We start from the raw sequence: 22693 nt of genomic DNA on the forward strand, positions 1-22693 counted from the left end.
TATCCTTCTTTACTTTTTAGTCTCCATGAAGTCAGGATCCTACCTTCTTCCTTTAATCTATGATCATATATAACTGCCATAATTTTTAGATTTTGTATGGGACATTATAAATATCTGGTCCAACCTTACTAACTTGATAGACGAGGAAACAGAGGCTAACAGAGGTTAAGTAACTTGCTTAGGGTAGACAGTGACTGGAGCTAGGAGTTGAACCTAGGCTTCTGACTACTTCCAAAACTTCTGTCAGCATTACAGCTATAGTACCATCCACATCTTAATTATTTTGTTATCTTTCTCTGATTGTTCTTAACCTTCATAAAACTATTCTTCAAGTACAGACAGCAATCAGAAATTCATGGAATTTTCTAAGTGAACGTATCTCATGTTATCCATTTTGCTTCCTGTATTTTTCCTTGATTTTACCAGGCTACTTGGAAAATATATCATTTTCCCCTAAAGGCATTACCTTACATTTGCCCACAATGAAGTTCTTCAGCCACTTTTCTGCCCACTCATACAGTCTTGTGCCATTTTCATGCAGATCATCCCTGTGACACAGCATCTCACTACCCAGAAGTATGTAGTGTCATCTGTAAATTTGGAGAATTCACTGTGCACTCCCTCAAGACCATTTACAAACTGGTTAAATAAGATCATCCCCCAGCACTAATCCCTGGGGATCCCACTTTTCCATTTAGAAAAATGTTCATTCTTCTTTAGCCTTTGTTTAAGCCCTTAAAGTAAGACATTTAAGCCCTTAAAGTACACCATTTAAGCCCTTAAAGTAAGAGATTCAGCAAATACTATTAGCAGCTACTCACCTGGTTTCTGGTGAGCTGTCCTGAGCAAATTTAGCAGCAGCTGGTAATATACGGTCAGCCATATCCTTTGTTCCAGATAGAATACGCTCTGGTTCCATAAATTTTACTACATCTGATAAGTGCTGGGCTGCACATCTTCTTACCGCAATGTGTAAATGGCTACAGGGAAACGTGGTCAATTAAAATAGAGTTGATGTATAAACAATTTTTCAAAGATATACCTTAAAAGTCAAATGATTACTCCTAAGCCTCAGCAATCATCCTTGCAGGCTAAAATGACAAATTATTTGCATTAGCTATCCCTCCCCAAGAAGTTAAAAACAAAGCTCATAATCACTGACATTTATTTAGCTCCAGATGTATGAATGTAAGTAACATTAGAATAACAATATTATCCTCTGTATGCTTAGTACCTAATATGATGTTTATCATGTAGGAATTATTTAATACATGTTTTTTGACTGAAATAACATTGAAATTTGCTTGTTTTTTTCCTATACCCCAGATTACAAGCAACTGTATTTTTAGTTTAAGGACATGTCCAGATTATTTTGAACATTACCTTTGTCCTCCATTGATAAGAGAAACAACTGCACGTGCAGGAGTTACATTAGTGATCATAGCTCTCAATGCCTTGTCAACATCTTCTCTTATAAATGTATTTGATTCTCCTGATTTATGCAACAAAACTTTTACTGTATTATCTAGTTCTTGATCCATGCTCTTTTTCAGGTAAGTGAAAAGGTCACTTAAACAAACCACAGCAGCACGAGAAACTCCAGAGCGTAAATTTTTCACCTAAAAAAAATTAACATTGTGAAGAATTAACATTGTGAAAATGACTCTACTACCCAAAGCAATCTACAGATTCAATGCAATCCCTATCAAACTATCACTGGCATTTTTCACAGAACTAGAACAAAAAATTTCACAATTTGTATGGAAACACAAAAGACCCCAAATAGCCAAAGCAATCTTGAGAACGAAAAATGGAGCTGGAGGAATCAGGCTCCCTGACTTCAGACTATACTACAAAGCTACAGTAATCAAGACAGTATGGTACTGGCACAAAAACAGAAATATAGATCAATGGAACAGGATAGAAAACCCAGAGATAAACCCACGCACATATAGTCACCTTATCTTTGATAAAGGAGGCAGGAATGTACAGTGGAGAAAGGACAGCCTCTTCAATAAGTGGTGCTGGGAAAAATGGACAGGTATATGTAAAAGTATGAGATTACAACACTCCCTAACACCATACACAAAAATAAGCTCAAAATGGATTAAAGACCTAAATGTAAGGCCAGAATCTATCAAACTCTTAGAGGAAAACATAGGCAGAACACTCTATGACATAAATCACAGCAAGATCCTTTTTGACCCACCTCCTAGAGAAATGGAAATAAAAACAAAAATAAAAAAATGGGACCTAATGAAAGTTAAACGCTTTTGCATAGCAAAGGAAACCATAAACAAGACGAAAAGACAATCCTCAGAATGGGAGAAAATGTTTGCAAATGAAGCAACTGACAAAGGATTAATCTCCAAAATTTACAAGCAGCTCATGCAGCTCAATAACAAAAAAAACCCAACCCAATCCAAAAATGGGCAGAAGACCTAAATAGACATTTCTCCAAAGAAGATATACAGATAGCCAACAAACACATGAAAGAATGCTCAACGTCATTAATCATTAGAGAAATGCAAATCAAAACTACAATGAGATATCATCTTACACCAGTCAGAATGGCCATCATCAAAAAATCTAGAAACAATAAATGTTGGAGAGGGTGTGGAGAAAAGGGAACACTCTTGCACTGCTGGTGGGAATGTGAATTGGTACAGCCACTATGGAGAACAGTATGGAGGTTCCTTAAAAAACTAAAAATAGAACTACCATATGACCCAGCAATCCCACTACTGGGCATATACCCTGAGAAAACCATAATTCAAAAAGAGTCATGTACCAAAATGTTCATTGCAGCTCTATTTACAATAGCCAGGAGATGGAAGCAACCTAAGTGCCCATCATCGGATGAATGGATAAAGAAGTTGTGGCACATATATACAATGGAATATTACTCAGCCATAAAAAGAAACTAAATTGAGTTATTTGTAGTGAGGTGGATGGACCTAGAGTCTGTCATACAGAATGAAGTAAGTCAGAAAGAGAAAGACAAATACCATATGCTAATACATATATATGGAATCTAAGAGAAAAAAACAAAAATGTCATGAAGAACCTAGGAGTAAGACAGGAATAAAGACATAGGCCTACTAGAGAATGGACTTGAGGATATGGGGAGGGGGAAGGGTAAGCTGTGACAAAGTGAGAGAGTGGCATGGACATATGTACACTACCAAACGTAAAATAGTGGGAAGCAGCTGTATAGCACAGGGAGATCAGCTCAGTGCTTTGTGACCACCTAGAGGGGTGGGATAGGAAGGGTGGGAGAGAGGGAGACGCAAGAGGGAAGAGATATGGGAACATATGTATATGTATAACTGATTCACTTTGTTATAAAGCAGAAACTAGCACACCATTGTAAAGCAATTATACTCCAATAAAGATGTTAAAAAAAAAAATTTCCAAAATGTACATTTTGCTGAAATTCTGAAAGAAAATCAGTAATAATGACTTTGAAACCAAATTTACTATCAAAGTAACGTGCTTTAAATATGTATTGTATTATTTCCTAAAAATATCAACATTTTATCAATTTTTTCAAATGTGGCAAAGTAAGGCATGAGTTACTTTACATATAAGCCTACCGATTTCATTTAGTACAGCTTTTCTAAGGTCAAATAAATGTGGCATATTTATACTTTGTTATTCAAACAATCCTTAACTCAGCTGAAACATAGGATTACCTCTTGAAGTACTGCAAAATTTGTTTCATGCAACTTTGTGTTCAATATTTCAGAATGAAAAGCAGCTAAGCATCTAATAAAGTTCAGTCCCTCAATTTTCTTCTCCCTATGGGAAAAAGAAAGAAACAACAAAATCATGCATTAAATGGGGCTCAACTGGAACAGGATCTCAGATTTCTTCTTTTGTGTGTATGGAATACTGTCAACGAGAAGACCCTGGGTATTTTCCCTTATCATGTAGGAAGCTCAAATAAAAAAGATATGGAAAGTTTTGTTCACTCCTATAGTTCTCTTTCATGATCCAGAACATCTTTTAAGAGCCAAAAGCACTATTGACAGTCAAACTAAGTTCATGCTTTATAAATAAAAAGGAACATTTCTCCACCAGTAAGAATGTCATATTCTTTTTAGAGAACAGAAGGGAAAGGAATGGCAAATCAAATGTGAGGGAATCAGTAAAACAAAAATGGAAGGAGATTAAGTAACTACGTATTACTTTGTTGGTGAGTATATAATCCAAGTGCAGAAAACCATCAAGAGATGTTTCTGTAACTTGTATTTCTTTTTCATTATCTTACCTAATGAGCCAGATGAAGGGTAGGTGAATACTAACAAGACAGTAGATTCAAGTGGGATTGGGATATAACATTTTAAACTTGATGGTTTCCATCTTATATGTTTGAAAAATGCAAGCTGAGTTTCCTTAGTTGGTAATATTGATGGTGGTTATTTTTCTAAGCATTTAAATCCCCTGAATAAGTTACGGAAAATAGGGAGAAAAGACCTAAGATTCCAAGGTGGCAAGAGTAAACCTATTTAATAGCTGTCTGGTTCAAGATTTTCATTTTTTGATTAAGCATAAAACTGTTACAGTTACTGTTCAGATGCACAAACAACCAGATTCTGTACACAAAGTAAATAACAGAAAGTGGAGTCAAGAGAGAGGAAAGCAGAAAAAGAAATTAAGAAATAGTGGCTGAAATTTTTTCATCAAATCTATAAATTCTCAGATCCAAGAACAAATCCTAAACAGGATAACCATAAAATAAACACAAAATGGAACATCATTATCAAATTACTAAAAAGAGTGTTGAAGGGAATATTCTTAAAAGCAGCCATAGAAAAAAGGGCAAATTACACACAGGAGTAACAAAGATAACAATGATAAAAGACTTTAGCTCAGAAATATGCAAGCCACTGAACAAAATTTAAGTGCTAAAAAGAAACGGACAAAAAATCAACTTAATTTAAGGAGGAATATACAAATCTTAAACTATAGTTGGAGATTGCAAAAGCCCAGTAACTGATGAAACAAATAAACAGGAAGTCAGTAAGGATACAGAAAACTTAACACTGTCAACCACTACCAACCAACCTGATCTTCTTAATCTTTACAGAACACTACAAACAACTTCAGAATGCAGATTCTTTTCAAGTTCATGTGAAACATGCATCTGCATGGTTTTGACATCAGGGTATAGTGGTTTCAAAGAATGAGATGCGAAGTATACCAGCCTCTTCAATGTTCTAAAAGTTTGTATAGAATTTCTTTCCTAAATGTTTGGTATAATTCACTAGTGAAACCATCCAAGCATGGAGTTTTCTTTGTGGGAAAGAAACTCAAATTCAATTTCCTCAATAGATATTGGGTTATACAGATTATCTACTTTTTGAGTGAGTTTTGGTAGATTCTGTCTTTCAAGGAATCTGTGCATTTCACTAAGTTGTCGAATTTATGGGCATAAAGCTGTTTATCATATTCCTTTATTATTTAATAGCTGTATGATCAGTAGTGATGTTCCTTCTCTCATTCCTGATATATTCATCTGTTTCTTCTCTTTTTTCTTCATCAGTCTGACTAGAGGTTTATCAATTTTATTTATTTTCTCCAAGAGCCCGCTTTTGCTTTCATTTATATCCTCTATTGTTTGTTTTCTATTTCATTGATTTCCATCATGTTGTTTATTATTTTCTTTTTTTTTTTGCTTATTTTGGGCTTCATTTGCTCTTCTGTTTCAGTTTAAGATGAAAGCTGAGGTCACTGATATAATGTTTCATTCTTAATTTTATTAAGTTCAAAATATTTTCTAATTTCCCTTATGATTTCTTCTTACAGCCATGGGTGATTTATAAGTATGTTACTTAGTTTCCAAATATTTAGAGATTTTACAGGTATGTGTTCCTAACTTCTAATTTAATTCCACTGTGGTCAGAGAACAAAATTTGTATAATCTGAAACCTTTTAAATTACTTGTTTTATGTTCCAGAATATGGTCTTTCTTTGTAAATGTTCCTTGCAGACTTGAAAAGAATGTGAATTCTGTTGTTTTAGGTGGAGTGTTCTATAAATGTCAGTCAGGTCAAATTGAAAGTCTTCTATATCCTTACTAATTTTCTTTCTACTAGTTTTATCAATTAATGAGAGGATTGTTTGAGTTCCAACTATAACTGTGGAGTTGTTTATTTCTTTGCAGTTCTACCAGTTTTTGCTTAATGTATTTTGAAGCTCCATTATATGGTAATATAATTTATATAATATTATATTATATAATAAAATATGGTTCAGGATTGCCATGTCTTCTTGATGAATTAACTCCCTTATCAATATAAAATGGCCCTCTTTATTCGTGATGTGATAGAATTCTAAGATGGCACCTTGATTCCTGTCCCAGGTGTACATGCCCTGAATAATACTCTCCCCTTGAGGGTGAATATGATGGGATATCACTTCTCTCAATCATGTTACATTATATAACAAAAGGGATTTTGCAAGTTGTCCTACAGCTCACCGATCCTCTGTTCATGTCTTTCGTCTAGTTTCTTTAACACATGGATTAGAATTATAACTATAGTTATAATGTCTTTGTCTACTAATTCTATCATCTATATCATTTTTGGATTAGTTTCAATTGCTTTCTTTTTTTCCTTTTCATTATGGGTTGTATTTTCCTGCTTCTTTGCATGCCTGGTAATTTTTTATTGGATGCCAGGCATTGTGAATTTTCATCTTAGATATTTTTGTATTCCTATAAATATTTTTGGGCTTCATTATGAGATATAGTTAAGTTACTTGGAAAGTCTGATCCTTTCAGGCCTTGCTTTTATGCTCTGTTTGGAGAAACAAAACTAGTCTTTAGCCTAGGGCTTATTCATTCCATAGATGAAGCAAAACTCTTCTGAGTATTCTACCCAATGCCATGTGAATTATAAGGTTTTCCACGCTGCCGGTGGGGAGAGAAAGTATTCTTGCCCTTGTATACATCCCAGGGAACATTCTTTGTAACCTCTATGAGTGGTCCTTGTTCTGGTTTCACAAGCATGCCTTGACCAAATACTCAGCTAAACATTTGAGAATAATCTTCTGAAGGTTCTTAGAGTTCTTTAAGGAACTGTATCCTCCTCTGGCATTCTGCCCTGTAAGCTCTAGCTATCTTGGCCTCCCCAAACTGCCAGCTCTATCTCTATCTCTGCTGGTATCTACATGGTTTTCCCCTCCCTAAGCTGTGTAGGAAGTTAGCAAGGGCTCACCTTTGTTTCTCAGGGATCACTGTCTTTCACTGCCTGGTTAACAATACTCTGAAAACCATTGTTTCATATATTTTGTATTATTTCTTTAGTTCTTTCTGATGTGAAGGCAAATCTAATGCCTGTTAATCTATCTTGGCAGGAAGTGGAATGTCAAGAGTTCTGTTTTGGCCATGTTAAATTTAAGATGTCTATTGGCATCCAAGTGGAAGTCAAGGAGGCAGTTCAATTACAAGTCCAGAGCTCAAGAAGATACCAGGGATTCAGATAAGCATTTATGAGAAATCAGAGTACGGATAGAATTTAAAGCTATTGAATTGAATGAGATCATTTAAGAAAGGGGTTGGCAAACTATGGCTCACAGACCAAATCTAGCCCCATCAGAGTTTACTTCTATAAGTAAAATTTTTATAAGTAAAGTTCACTGAAAGACAACCGTGCCCATTCGTTTTCATACTGTCTAAGGCTGATTTTGCACTATAACAGCAAAGTTGAGTAGCTGCAACAGAGACAAGTGGCCTGAAAAGCCTAAAATATTTTACTATCTGGCTCTTTATAGGGAAAGATTGCCAGCCTGGATCTATGGGATGAATGTAGATAGAGAACGCCAGTGGATTAAATTCTGGAGCACTCCTCAATTTTGAAATCAAACATTAAGTACTGAAGCAGGAAAAGAACCAAGAGTCTCAAATTTTTCCAGGGTGAAAAGAAAAAAAGTATATGAAGAAGGGAGTGTCAACTGTGTCAAATGATGCTGAGAGGCTAAGTATGATGAGGACTAATAAGTGACCAGTGTTTAGCAAATGGCCACTTCTGCAGTTTTAGTGAAGTGGCAGTCACAGTGGGGAGGGCTGAAAGCCAATCAAAGAAGGTTGAGAAGAGAACATGAGGTGAAAAAGCAGACACAATGAATTAGCCTTTTTGAGGACTTTTGCTAAAAAGGGGGGAGAAAAGAAATGTGAAAATGTGAAGAAGATGTGCAGTTTCGGAAAGAGTTTTAAAAACAGGAAATATTATAGCACATTTTTATATTGATGAATATGAATCTAGAAAAGAAGCAAAACTGATGATGAGGTATAGGAGGTGGATGCAGAGAGAGATTGAAGATTGACTAGGGGAGGAAATGGGACAAGGGGAGCCAAGAGATGTTCCAGCTGAAGCAAGTGGAATGCCACTGTCTTTTTTTTCCCCTTGAGTTATTGGCTGGGTTGGCTGGGTGGCTGTTGTAGCTGTGGTAGGAACAGATAAGGATTTTCAGGATTTTTATAGGATATATTTCACAGAGAAACACTTGGAGAAATGATGAGATTTATACTTAATACCAAAAGGTTTGCATAATCCATAATAAAGCTAACTATGTCCTTATGGTATGTAAGTTATAATATAACAGGTAATACAGTGCTATTAGGACCAGAGTTCAGCTACATTAATAAGTTGGAAAAAACTCAGACTGCCTAAGAAGTAAAATAATCATTCCTAAGACTATTTTAATAGGAAATGTTTCAAGGTTTCTAAAAATAAACTTTCAGAAAACTTTTGGAACTCAGCTTAGTTTTAAGTTAAGGATGGTGAACTCACCAATCCTCATCAGCTAAAAGCCTCAGAGCTTCTGTCAGTGCTACTTCTGGTTTGGAAAATGGCCGTAGTTCTGATGAATCCATTATTTCTGGACTATGAGTGACAGAAGGCATCCTTTCTTTATACTGTGGAATGGCTCCAGGAGATGCTTCATCTAAAACAAAGAAACATACTAAATAAAGCATCGAATAACTCTGATACAAAGGGGTACAAATAATATTCTGACCATAGACTCTATGAATATTTCTTATAGAAACTAGTAACTATTAGTTTAGTCTCTAACAAAATTGTAATACCTGGATACCAAAGCTATTTAAAACTATACTTTTTATATACAAAATTATTAAATTACATTTACTGTAAGTACATAAGTGGTTTTGCAGTCATGAGTCATATAACAAAGTCTAGCTTTAAGAGCTAAAAGTCAGTAAGAAGCATATGATCCCATTTTGTAAAAACATGTGGATATATACCTGTTTCACTGTACAACCGATAACAGAAATGAAGCTTTGTGACAACTGTATATAAATTACCAATTTTTGCTATTGTTATTGAATTAATGGTATACTAAAAATCCTAAGACCATGTGTAGTAATGTGGTCGATGTTTCTTCCATAATCAAACATTTACTTTCCATTTTCTAGATGTAAGGCATTGGCCTACATATTGGGGAAGCAAATCATCTGAGTGCTCAGGGTAATACCTTGAGGGCACTGCATAATGTAAGACACATGCAGTGAAGGTGTTAGAACGGAATAGACCAAAAAGATAAAATAGAATGTGTAATGGTTTTTGTAAATGGATAAAGGTTATTTTTTCATGTTAAGAGATAACTTTAAAAAGGTAATATTAAGCACTAGAAAATGACTATAATAAAAAGTATTTATCAACCATGCTGTTCTTAAGAAAATGTTAGATGAAACACATGAGATACACAAATATAAGAAATTACACTTGATGCTGTATATTAATTACATATTCAGATGCAATTAAAATCCAAAGGCAAGATATTAATGATATTAGTTAACACTTATTAAATACTTTGTGTTAGATGTTGTGATAAAGACTTTACAAACTTTACTACATTTAATTCTCTCAACAAAGGTGATGGATATTCTCATTATCTCTAATTTGCAACCGAGAGAAAATAACTGAGTTTTACAGAGGCTAAGAAATGTATTCAAGGTCTCAATGCTAATGAGTGGCAAAGGCAGGATTTTCATCTAGGTCTACTATCACCCTAGATTTTATACAAAGAGGTCTAAGACAGAATCCCTGCTTTCCAAACTTTATCACATACCCGATGAGAAGAGACATGCAAAAAGATGAATATGGTATTCTGGATTACTGTAGTGATAAACTTGTACCAGTTTTTGTTAGAGTAAATCACATACGAAGAAAATTATATGACAATTAATGAACATGATAAATAGACATCATTAATTTTTTTTGATGATTCAGATGCACCCTCATTAGGTTTCATATGTAAGACTGACATGTATTAAAAAAAAAACAACCCAAAACTCAACTTTGGAATTTTACAATCCAGAAAGAATAGCAAATAACAAAATAGCACTACTAACTGTCATTTATTGACATCTTGCCTGCATTGTGCTAAGTGCTTCACTTACATTATCCCATTTGATTCATTCAACAACCCTATGTGATGGTTACTATTATTCCTACATTACAGGTGAAGAAAACTGTTGCTAATGTTTTAAGGATTCCCTCTCTATATCTACTCCACCTCCATTCTCATGAGAGAATAATTCATTAGGAAGAGATGCAGATAAACACCAAGTTATCAACCTTGGGGTTATACCACTATTTCTACTGTTTTTACCTGAAAAAAGTGAAAAAAAACAAAACAAATACTACTCTGGAAAAGGAGGTGTACAGAGTATCAATCTAAAGCAGTGCTGCCCAAACTAAGGGTTTTTTGTTTAAACATCCCCTCCTGAAGCCTGCTACTTTTATAAAATACAATAAAAATGTTGTGGCAAGTCTCTAAAAGGTTACTCTCACTGTTTGTAGTTATCTTGTAAGCATATTCTTCTGTTCAAAATATAAGCATGATTTCAAGGAAGCACTCTCCTTATACTGCTTAGAAATAAAATCTGCAAAGCCTATATTATAGGCGAGAAAAATCACAAAATTAGTTGATGTCTCTAGCAAGAATGAATATGAAACAATTTATGATTTGCTACTCTTTGTATGATTTGCTACTATTTGTACTTCTATTCCTACTGTTAACTACTGACTTAGGTAAGAAGTTTTGTGGGTTTTTCTCCCCCTAGATTCTATGACAGTAATAATTAGTGAAACTATTTAAGAATGCTGAAAATAGGCTTAAATGTCACAAATGCCTAGATTTAACTGGTACTCAGGGCCATGTTTAACCAGTAATTTTACAGGCTAACACCTCTCATCAGGCATACTCTCAATAATTACTAACTTTGAGGATACAGAATTTTTAAAACATTTTCTACACTTCCTGCATTATTAAAAGAAATACAAGCTAGGAAGAATTGCAAACATTTATCTAGTTCAACTCTCTTTTATATTTATCTTTGGGAGAGGTTAAGTATGTTGTCTAAGATCACATTTATAAATTTACGTTTTCTATACTTCTTGGGTTTTTTGTTCACACCTAGACTTCAGACCCAACATCAATTTAAGAATGTTTGTTATAGTTTATACAGTTTATTCCTTAGAAAAAAAATAACAAAAATAATAAGCAGTAATTTTTAATGTTTATTATAGTTCACACAATTTTTCATTTCAAGTTCTGATTTTCCTAGCTGTTGCTACACCTAAGACCTATTCAATATTTTTTAAAATAGCACAGGAAACATGGAGCTTAATCTTGACCAGGTATAGAACCTATTAAGTACTCAATGACTAGCTGAATAAATGATAAATGCAATGATTTTTTTAATCATGATCTAATAAACCAGCTTCACAATCTCAGTTACCTTAGCTATAAAATGGAATACTACCCTCAGTGAAACAAGAATATTTGCAGGGAACAAAGACGAGATCTTTGAGATAATCTGGGCCTTTCAGATAGTTTAGATATTTTACATGGCCAGAAAATAGAGGCCTGTTTTCAGGTCACAAAGCTAATTAAAAGGCAGAACTAATATTAAAGAAGCCAGGTCTGTCTACTGACTCCTACTGGTTTAGTGTTCTTTCCATCACAAAATGCATTGAACCACATGTGGTCTCTTCAACTTAAATAAGCATTTGTGACATTACTCCCTATATTTAAACATATCTTACCTGAATCTGAAAACACTAAAGATGGTGACCTTTTTAAACTGGCCTCTTTTTTTCAATGGAGGGCTGAAGGCAATGTTTTCTAAAGGAGAACTTTCATTTTTTTCATATTCCCACCTCATCCCCCAAAATATTTAAGTCTAGAAGGGAGAAAAACAATCAATTAGCTTCCTTTTTATAAGAAACAATACTTATTACAATAGTTAGAAGTAACTGGGTCTTTCAAATTTCAGTGTTGTAGTTCAACATATTCCACTATTAGCGATATATCAACCTCAGTTAAACTATAGTACATTAGTTTTAGAATATTACGAGTTAAATAAAACCACAGCAAATGTTAAATTCCACTTACTTTCAGATGCCATTTTCTCAGTTCCTGTATGTTTCATTCGTTCCCAAGGATTCTTCTCACAATCTTTAATGTCAAAAAGTTCTTTTTCCTCTTTTCTCTTTTGTCTCATCTTGTCATAAGTAGATTTTGAAATAGAAACTTTAATCTGCAGGAAAAAGTTGAAATATCCGAAATCATTCAGGGAGTCTGACATTTAAAATAACTATCTTCATCTTAGATAACTGTAAGTTATACAAAATAAACTGTACATTTCTTAGTCCTTATTTCAGTAATTCTAAAACTGAATAGAATTACCTAGTGCTAATCTCCAAATAAATTTGTGCCTGAAGATACTAGTTTGTTACTCCCTGAGGATATCCTAGGAAATTGTTGAATATATACATACACATACATATATGTATATAAAGTACATGTAGAGCATAAAGTACACTAGATACTTTATGCCAGAATGACAGCATATTTGGTGGGAAAGGAGAATAACCTATCATTTAAATGATTAAAGTTCAGGAATTTCAATTACACTGAGATTTAAAAAAATTTAATCAAAACACTTTCACTACCCCAAATCTGATATACACAAAACAATGATGCATCATTAAATTTATCCTAATAATTAGTAAATAACCTTACATCTTTTTCATTTTCAACATCAACACATGATGGAATACTCTGCTGGACTGCTCTTCCATAAATCCCTGATGGTGGTTCAGTACTTTTAAGTGAAAACGTATCCCCATTTTCCACAGAAGATATCACTGATTGGCTGCAGGTTGCTGGTGCTGGGACTGGACTTCCAAATACCCCTGAAAGCAACCAACCATCAAACTGTCATTAAGTATTTATGTGATGTTACGCTGGACAGCAAAGTTTTAAGACAAGGCTCTTGTCTTCAAGAAGTATACGATATAGTTAATAAGAAAAACATGTTAAATATCACAAAATATAAAAACACTCTAACAGGATGATAATATGAGGTACCACAAGATATTTCATGATAATATCAAATGAGAACACCGTATTGTAAGTTCTGAGTTCACAAGAAAGAACGGTTGGGTGAGCTGGGGGTTTAAGATGGTTTCAAAGAGCAAGGATTTGAGCTGGGATTAGAAGACACTAAGAATTTGGATAGACAAGTGAGGAAGGAGGGGAGGACGTCCTATGAGATGGGATGCTCATAAGCAGAGCTGAACAAGTAGAAAGCATGTATGTGGAGTGAATAAGTTTGGCTGGGCACAAGGCAAATAGAGGAAAAACAGAAAATAAGTTTACAAGGGTAGGTTGGAGCCAATCTGAGGAGGGACTTATTTTTTATTATATATTTCTTTTTAAATTTTATTTATTTATTTTTGTCTGCGTTGGGTCTTTGTTGCTGCGTGTGGTCTTTCTCTAGTTGCGGCGAGCGGGGGCTACTCTTTTTTTTTTTTTTTAAAGAAGATGTTGGGGGTAGGAGTTTATTAATTTATTTTATTTATTTTTGCTGTGTTGCGTCTTCGTTTCTGTGCGAGGGCTTTCTCTAGTTGTGGCAAGCGGGGGCCACTCTTCATCGTGGTGTGCGGGCCTCTCACTATCGCGGCCTCTCTTGTTGCGGAGCACAGGCTCCAGACACACAGGCTCAGTAGTTGTGGCTCATGGGCCTAGATGCTCCGTGGCATGTGAGATCCTCCCAGACCAGGGCTTGAACCCGTGTCCCCTGCATTAGCAGGCAGATTCTCAACCACTGCACCACCAGGGAAGCCCAAGCGGGGCCTACTCTTCGTTGCAGTGTGTGAGCTTCTCATTGCAGTGGCTTCTTTTGCTGCAAAGCACAGGCTCTAGGCACGCGGACTTCAGTAGTTGTGGCACATGGGCTCAGTAGTTGTGGCTCGTGGGCTCTAGAGCGCAAGCTCAGTAGTTGTGGCGCATGGGCTTAGTTGCTCTGCAGCATGTGGGATCTTCCCGGACCAGGGCTTGAACCCATGTCCCCTGCGCTGGCAGGTGGATTCTTAACGTGATTTTAACCACTGTGCCACCAGGGAAGCCCTGAGGAGGGTCTTAAATTAACTTAATAAGACTCTATCAAGCAAAGAAGTTAGGAAAGCTTTCTGAGCATTTCATTCTATTTACCAAAAATAAGATGTACACCCTCAATGTCTATCATCATATTCTAGTTTCTCAACTAGAATTGAAATTAAAATTAAACTAAAATTAAATTGAAATTTAAATTAAATTTTAACTTAAATTAATTTTAATTTAATTAAAAAATAAAATTTAATTAAAAAATTAAAAAGGAATCTAGCTGGGTTGTGTTAATGAACTTGATGGGGAAATCCTTTCACAATGTATATGGATATCAAATCATCACACTGTACACTTTAAATATCTTACAATTTTATTTGTCAATTATACCTCAATAAAGTTGGGGGAAAAAAACGCTAGTTTTAAAGGATATTTGCAAATATGTTGTTCAAAGGTTTCCTAACTCCCCTAAAATATATAAGAGGTATTAATTAAGATTTGTCTAGTCTTTGCATGGGAGACAATACAATTATATTAATTTATATTGATGACAAAGTCGATCAATACGGACTACTATTTGAATTTAAACTGTGGTAAAATGGTCTAAGCTATCCTAAAAGTGTCTTAGAAGTACCTAAACTCCACCTGTCACATAATACATCTCTGAAAATTACTGACATGAATTTACTGTTGTTTCATTAGAGGATAGAAGTGTCATGTTATGTATTCACTTTTAATTCTTTCAATTTAACGATTTTTTAAAAAGAAAGTTCTATTCAACACCTGAATCACACTCTTCTCTATTCATTATTGATATGCTTTGCTTATACGTGAAGAACATATTCAATTAAAAGCTAAAAAACTTTGAAATACCTTTTCCAACAACTACTACTGAGTCTTCTGATAAGGTATTTGTAGACATGAAGTCGAAACTGGAAATTTGGTGGAAATTTGATGATGACCCTGTAAATCCTAAAGAAACAAAAAAACCCACATTAAAAAATACATATTTATATAGTATTTCAGGATATCATAACATGATCTTTTAAAACTGAAAACTAACTTCATACAAAGAATTTACAATTTATATATTTACGCATATTCATTAACTCAATAAATATTTATTTATTTATTTATTTATTGTTTTTGCGGTACGCAGGCCTCTCACTGTTGTGAACTCTCCCGTTGCGGAGCACAGGCTCCAGACACGCAGGCTCAGCGGCCGTGGCTCACGGGCCCAGCCACTCCGCGGCATGTGGGATCTTCCCGGACCGGGGCACAAACCTGTGTCCCCTGCATCGGCAGGCAGACTCTCAACCACTGCGCCACCAGGGAAGCCCAACTCAATAAATATTTATAATTAGAATATCTGGTTTGTCCATTGTATATTCTTGCCTCCTTTGTCATAGATTAATTGACTGTAGGTGCATGGGTTTATTTCTGAGCTCTCTATTCTGTTCCATTGATCTATACGTCTGTTTTTGTGCAAATACCACGCTGTTTTGTTTACTGTAGTGCTGCAGTATTGTTTGAAGTCTCAAAGGGATATGCCTCCATCTTCATTCTTTTTTCCTCAGGACTGCTTTGGCAATTCTGGGTGTTTTGTGATTCCATATAAATTTTAGTATTATTGTTCTAGTTCTGTGAAAAATGCCATGCGTATTTTGATAGGGATCACATTATATCTGTATAGTTTGCTTTGGGTAGTATTAACTTTTAAACATTAACTCTTCCAATCCAAGAGCACGGGATAGCTTTCCATTTCTTAAAATCATCATCAATTTCCTTTATCAATGTTTTGGAGTCTTCAGCATATAGGTTTTTCACTCATTTCATTTCATTTCTTCATTTTGCCACACCATGAGGCATGTGGGATCTTAGTTCCCCCCCCAGTGATCGAACTCATGCCCCCTGCATTGGGAGTGCGGAGTCTTAACCACTGAACCACCAGGGAAGTCCAGTATTTTTTTTTTTTTGACGTAATTTTAAATGGGATTTTTTTTTTAACCTCTTTCTGATATTTCATTGTTACTGTAAAAAAATGTAACAGATTTCTGTATATTAATCTTGTATCCTGCTACCTTGCTGAATTCATCTATTAGTTCTAATAATTTTTGTGTGGAGTCTTTAGGGGTCCCTATATAGAGTATCATGTCATCTGCCAATAGGGACAGTTTTACCACCTCCCTTCTGATTTGGATACCTTTTGTTTCTTTTTCTTGTCTGAATGCTTCCAATACTATGCTCAATAGAAGTGGTGAGAGCAGGTATCCTTGTCTTGTTCCTGAATTTAGTGGGAAGGCTTTTAGCTTTTCACCATTGAGTATTATGTTGGCTGTGGGTTTGCTGTAAATGGCTTTTGAGATATGTTCCCTCTATACCCACTTGGGTGAGAGTTTTTACCATGGATGGATGCTGAATTTTATCAAATACTTTTTCTGCATCTATTGCGATGATCATATGGCTTCCTGTTGATGTAGTATTGATATATCACATTGATTGATTTATTATGATGAACCATCCTTGTGACCCTAAAATGAATCCAACTTGATCGTGATGTATGATCCTTTTTACGTATTGTTGGATTCAGTTTGCTAATATTTTGGAAAGTTTTCTTTTTTGATTGATTGATTGATTTGGCTGCATTGGGTCTTAGTTGTGGCACACAGGATCTTTGCTGCGGCACATGGGATCTTTCATTGCAGCACGCAGGCTCTAGAGTGTGCAGCCTCAGTAGCTGCGGCACAAAGGTTCTCTAGTTGTGGCGCATGGGCTCCAGAGTGCACGGGCTCAGTAGTTGCAGCAAGCAGGCTCTCTAGTTGTGGCTCATGGGCTCTAGAGCGTGTGGGCTCAGTAGCTGTGGCGCACGGGCTTAGCTGCCCCATGGCATGTGGGATCTTAGTTCCCCGACCAGGGATCGAACCCACCTCCCCTGCATTAGAAGGTGGATTCTTAACCACTGGACCAAATCAAAAAATATTTGCTAATATTTTGTTGAGGATTTGTACATCTATGTTTATGAAACATATTGATCTGTAATTTTCTTTTCTTAATGTCTTTGTCTGGTTTTGGTATCAGGGTGACAGTGGCTTCATAGAATGAATTAGGGAGTGTTCCCTCCTCTTCAATCTTTTGGAATAGTTTGAGAAGGATAGGTGTAAGGTCTTGTATGTTTGGTAGAATTTCCCAGTGAAGCTGTCTGGTCTGAGATTTTTGCTTGCAGAGAGCTTTTTAAATTACAGATTCTATTTCACTTCTAGTGATCAGTCTGTTCAAAATATGTTTCTTCCTGACTAAATTTTGGCAGGCTGTATATTTCTAAAAATTTGTCCAATTTGTTGGCATATAACTCTTCATAGTATTCTCATGAGTTTTTGTATTTCTGTGGTATCAGTTGTTATTTCTCTTTACCTTCTTATGTTTTTTCGGGGTCCTCTCTCTTTTCTTCTTGGTGAGCCTGGCTAGAGGTTTGTCAATTTTGTTTATCTTAAAAACAAACAAACAAAAAAAACAGCTCTTGGTTTTATTGATCTTTTTATTTTTTTTGATCTCTATTTATTTCCTCTCTGATATTTATTTATTTCCTTCCTTCTGCTGGCTTTGGGTTTTGTTTGTCCTTCTTCTTCTAGTTCTTTTAGGTGGTAGGTTAGGTTATTTGAGATTTTTCTTGTTTCTTGAGGAATGTCTGTATCGCTATAAACTTCCCTCTTAGAAATGCTTTTGCTACAACCCATAGATTTTGTAAAGTTGTATTTTCATTGTCACTTGTCTTGAGGTATTTTCTGATTTCCTCCTTGGTTTCATCATTTACCCACTGGTTTTTTACTTCCATGTTGCTTGGTATCCATGTGATGGGTTTTTTTCTTATTTTTCTTTCTGTGGCTGATTTCTACAGTTTCATACCATTGTGGTTAGAAAAGATGCTTGAAATAATTTCTATCCTCCTAAATTTGTTGAGGCTTGTTTGGTGACCTAGTATGTCATCTATTGCAGAGAATGTTCCATGGGCACTTGAAAAGAATGTGTATTCTGGGTTTTATCAATGTAGTGTTCTATAGATATCAATTAAGTCCAACTGGTCTATTGCATCACTTAGGATCTCTGTTCCCTTATTGACTTTCTGTCTGGAAATCTGTCCATTGATCTCAGTGGGGTGTTAAAGTCTCCTAGTATTATTGTATTCCTGTCAGTTTCTCTCTTCATGTCTGTTAGTATTTGTTTTATATAGTGTATTTAGGTGCTCCTATACTGAGTACATATATGTTAATGAGAGTAATATCCTCTTCTTGTATTGATCCTTTTATCATGATATAATGTCCTTCTTTGTCTTTCTTTATGAACTTTGTTTTAAAGTCTATTTTGTCTTTAGAAAATGGACTTGAGGACATGGGGTGGGAGGGCAAACCTGGGGTGAAGTGAGAATAGCATCGACATACATACACTACTGAATGTAAAATAGTTGGCTGGTGGGAAGCAGCAGCATAGCACAGGGAGATAAGCTCAGTGTTATGCGATGATCTAGAGGGGTGGGTTAGGGAGGATGGGAGGGAGGCTCATGAGGGAGGGGATATGGGGACATGTGTATGCATATGGCTGATTTGCTTTGTTGTGCAACAAAAACTAACACAGTATTGTGAAGCAATTATACTCCAACAAAGATTTATTAAAAAAGAAAAAAAAAGTCTATTGTGTCTGATATGAGTATTGCTACTCCCACTTTCTTGTTATTTCCATCTGCATAAAATATCATTTTCCATCCCCTCACTTTCAATCTTTATGTGTTCTTTGCTTTAACATGAGTCTCTTGTAGGCAGCATATTGTAGGTTCTTGTGTTTTTATCCAATCTGCCATTCAGTGTCTTTTTTTTTTTTTTTTGCGGTACGCAGGCCTCTCACTGTTGTGGCCTCTCCTGTTGCGGAGCACGGGCTCCGGATGCGCAGGCTCAGCAGCCATGGCTCACAGGCCCAGCCGCTCCGCGGCATGCGGGATCTTCCCGGACTGGGGAACGAACCCGTGTCCCCTGCATCGGCAGGCGGACTCTCAACCACTGGGCCACCAGGGAAGCCCCCATTCAGTGTCTTTTGATTGGAGTATTTAGTCCATTGATATTTAAAGTGATTATTAATAGGTATGTACTTATTGCCATTTTAAACCTTGTTTCCCAGTTGATTCTGTAGTTCTTCTTTGTTCATTTCTTCCTTTTGTTTTCCCTTTTGTGGTTTGATGATTGTGTATTATGTTGGAGTTCCTTTCTTTTTGGTTTTTGTGAATCTATGTATGTTTTTGATTTGTGTGATAAACTTGCTGGGTAGAGTATCCTAGGTTGTAGGTTTTTCCCTTTCAGGACTTTGAATATATCATGCCACTCCCTTGTGGACTGCAAAGTTTCTGCAGAGAAATTAGCTGATAGCCTTATGGAGGTTCCCTTGTAACTGACTCTTTGACTCTTTGTTTTTCTCTTGCTGTCTTTAGAATCCTCTCCTTAACTTTTTCCATGTTAATTATATGTCTTGGTGTGGGTGTTTGGGTTCATCTTGTTTGGGACCCTCTGTGTTTCCTGTACCTGGATATCTGTTTCCTTCTCTATGTTTGAGAATTTCTCAGCCTCTTCAGCAAGTGGTGTTGGAAAAGCTGGACAGCTACATGTAAATTAATGAAATTAGAACACTACCTCACACCATATTCAAAAATAAACCTATAAAGACCTAAACGTAAGACATGACACCATAAAACTTCTAGAACAGTACACAGGCAAAACATTCTCAAACATAAATTGTACTAATGTTTTCTTAGATCAGTCTCCCAAGGCAAAAGAAATAAAAGCAAAAATAAACAAATGGGACCTAATCAAACTTAAAAGCTTTTGCATAGCAAAGGAAACCATAAACAAGATGAAAAGACAACCTAGGGAATCAGAGGAAATATTTGCAATTGATGTGACCAACAAGGGTTAATATCCAAAATATACAAATAGCTCATAAAATTCAGTATCAGAAAAACAAACTCAAAAAATGGGCAGAAGACCTAAACAGACATGTCTCCAAAGTAGACGTACAGATGGCCAATGGGCACATGAAAAGATGCTCAATATTGCTAAGTATTAGAGAAATGCAAATCAAAATCACAACGAGGTACCGGACAAAATGGCTACTATCAAAAAGTCTACAAGTAATAAATACTGGAGAGGAGGTGGAGAAAAGAGAACACTTGCACATTGTTGGTGGGACTGTAAATTGGTGCAACCATTATAGAAAACACTATTACATGATCCAGCAATTCCGCTCCTGGGTATATATCCAGAAAAAAATGAAAATACTACTTTGAAAAGATACATGCATCCTAATGTTCATAGCAGCACTATTTACAATAGTCAAGACATGGAAAAAACACAAGTGCCCATCAACAGATGACTGGTTTAAGAAGATGTGATGTATATGTATATATTATATATATATATGTATACATACATACATATATACACATACACAATGGAATATTACTCAGCCATAAAAAAGAATGAAATATTGCCATTTGCAGCAACATGGATTGATCCAGAGAATATCATACTAAGTCAGTCAGAAAGAGAAAAACAAATATTATATGCTATCACTATATGTGGAATATAAAAAATAATATAAATGAATCCATATACAAATCAGAAACAGACTCACAGACATAGAAAACAAACTTCTGGTTACCAAATAGAAATGGGAGGGAAGGGAGGAATAAACTAGGAGTATGGGATTAACATACACACACTACTATACATAAAATAGATAAGCAACAAGGATTTACTTTATAGCACAGGGAACTACATTCAATATCTTGTAATAACCTATAATGGAAAATAATCTGAAAAATATATATATAATTGAATCACTTTGCTATATATGTAAAACTAATACAATATTGTAAATCAACTATATTTCAATTAAAAAAAGAAACCTAGTTCAGACTAGGCACTAGAGAGAAAAGAAACCTTGAAACACTTAAGGAGTTTATACATGCCAAGGTTAAGAGTGGGAAAGATGGCACTTCCCTGGTGGTGCAGTGGTTAAGAATCCTCCTGCCAATGCAGGGGCCATGGGTTTGAGCCCTGGTCCAGGAAGATCCCACATGCCACAGAGCAACTAAGCCCGTGTGCCACAACTACGGAGCCTGTGCTCTAGAGTCTGCGAGCCACAGCTACTGAGCCCACGTGCCACGATTACTGAAGCCTGCATGCCTAGAGCTCATGCTCTGCAACAAGAGAAGCCACTGCAATGAGAAGCCCATGCACCGCAACGAAGAGTAGTCCCCACTTGCCACAACTAGAGAAAGCCCAAGCGCAACAATGTAAACCTGACACAGCCAAAAAAAGAGAGTGGAAAAGATATACAAGAGAATAATCACCACATGATAATCAACCAACAAAAGGATAACTTTGAAGGAAAGCGTCTAACCCCCAGGAACAGATCAAGTCAATTTTACAGCAATCTGTACTTTCTTAGGTTAACTTCTAGCTCAGTTTGTGATTATTTAATTATCCTCTCTCCTACTAGACTGTAAGCTCTATGGGAATAGCATCTATGTCTAGTTTTGATTATCATTCTTTTCCAGAGACCGTTAGTACAGTGCTTGGCACATAGTAGGTGCTCAACAAATGTTAGATGAATGTTATAAGGCAGAAAAAATGGAAAGCAAAATATAATTAATTTAGGGTCAACTGACCGAAACATCAGGTAGCCCCAAAAAGTGTTTGGTGACAAAGAGAAACAAATCTCAGTAAATGGAACAATTTGCTCCACAATAGTTCACAAACATAAAATCTATACATAAACTATTAAGAGATGATTGATAATTAGACAAATCTCATGAGGAAACACATAAAAAACATATTTAAGTAGCTTAATTTCATTTATAAGAGAGGCTGACATAACACCATTTTTTGGTTGTTTTTATTTTTACCTTAACAAAACAAAGCTTTTTTTTTCAATCATATAATATTCGTTCTTGAAACAGGGGAGAGGTTCTGCTCCATATAATCCTTACTCAAGGACCAGGGTTCATCACCTAGAACGTCAGAATCATAGTGGCAGGAGGAAGATGGAAAAAGAGAATCATGAACCTGTTCTAAAGCCCTTCTACCCACATGTCACTTCTGATTACGTTTCATTGGTTAAAGAAACTCATGTGATCAACTAACTGCAAAGGGTCAGAGAAGTGTATTCCTGCTGATTAGCCAAAAGGAGAACTGGAAATAATTAATGAGCAGCGATCATAACATCA

At 35.7% G+C, this 22693-nt stretch overlaps 1 protein-coding gene across 4 annotated transcripts in view; it reads right to left on the reverse strand.

Annotated features, from left to right (window-relative positions):
- Positions 1–22693, reverse strand: part of TOGARAM1 (TOG array regulator of axonemal microtubules 1) — an 81437-nt gene that overhangs the window by 17835 nt on the left and 40909 nt on the right. For 2 of the 4 annotated variants that reach the window (XM_082648283.1, XM_082648282.1), the window contains 7 exons: positions 15298–15396; positions 13060–13232; positions 12430–12574; positions 8799–8952; positions 3696–3801; positions 1384–1619; positions 822–980 (listed from right to left, as the gene is read on the reverse strand). In XM_082648283.1, coding sequence (XP_082504409.1) covers positions 822–980; positions 1384–1619; positions 3696–3801; positions 8799–8952; positions 12430–12574; positions 13060–13232; positions 15298–15396 — 1072 coding nt within the window. The remainder of the gene's footprint in view (positions 1–821; positions 981–1383; positions 1620–3695; positions 3802–8798; positions 8953–12429; positions 12575–13059; positions 13233–15297; positions 15397–22693) is intronic. The other 2 variants (XM_082648284.1, XM_082648285.1) reach the window with 2 other exon arrangements.

Source organism: Grampus griseus (genome assembly GCF_964374135.1).
Source record: "Grampus griseus genome assembly, chromosome: 2".
NCBI classification, from domain to species: Eukaryota; Metazoa; Chordata; class Mammalia; order Artiodactyla; family Delphinidae; genus Grampus; species Grampus griseus.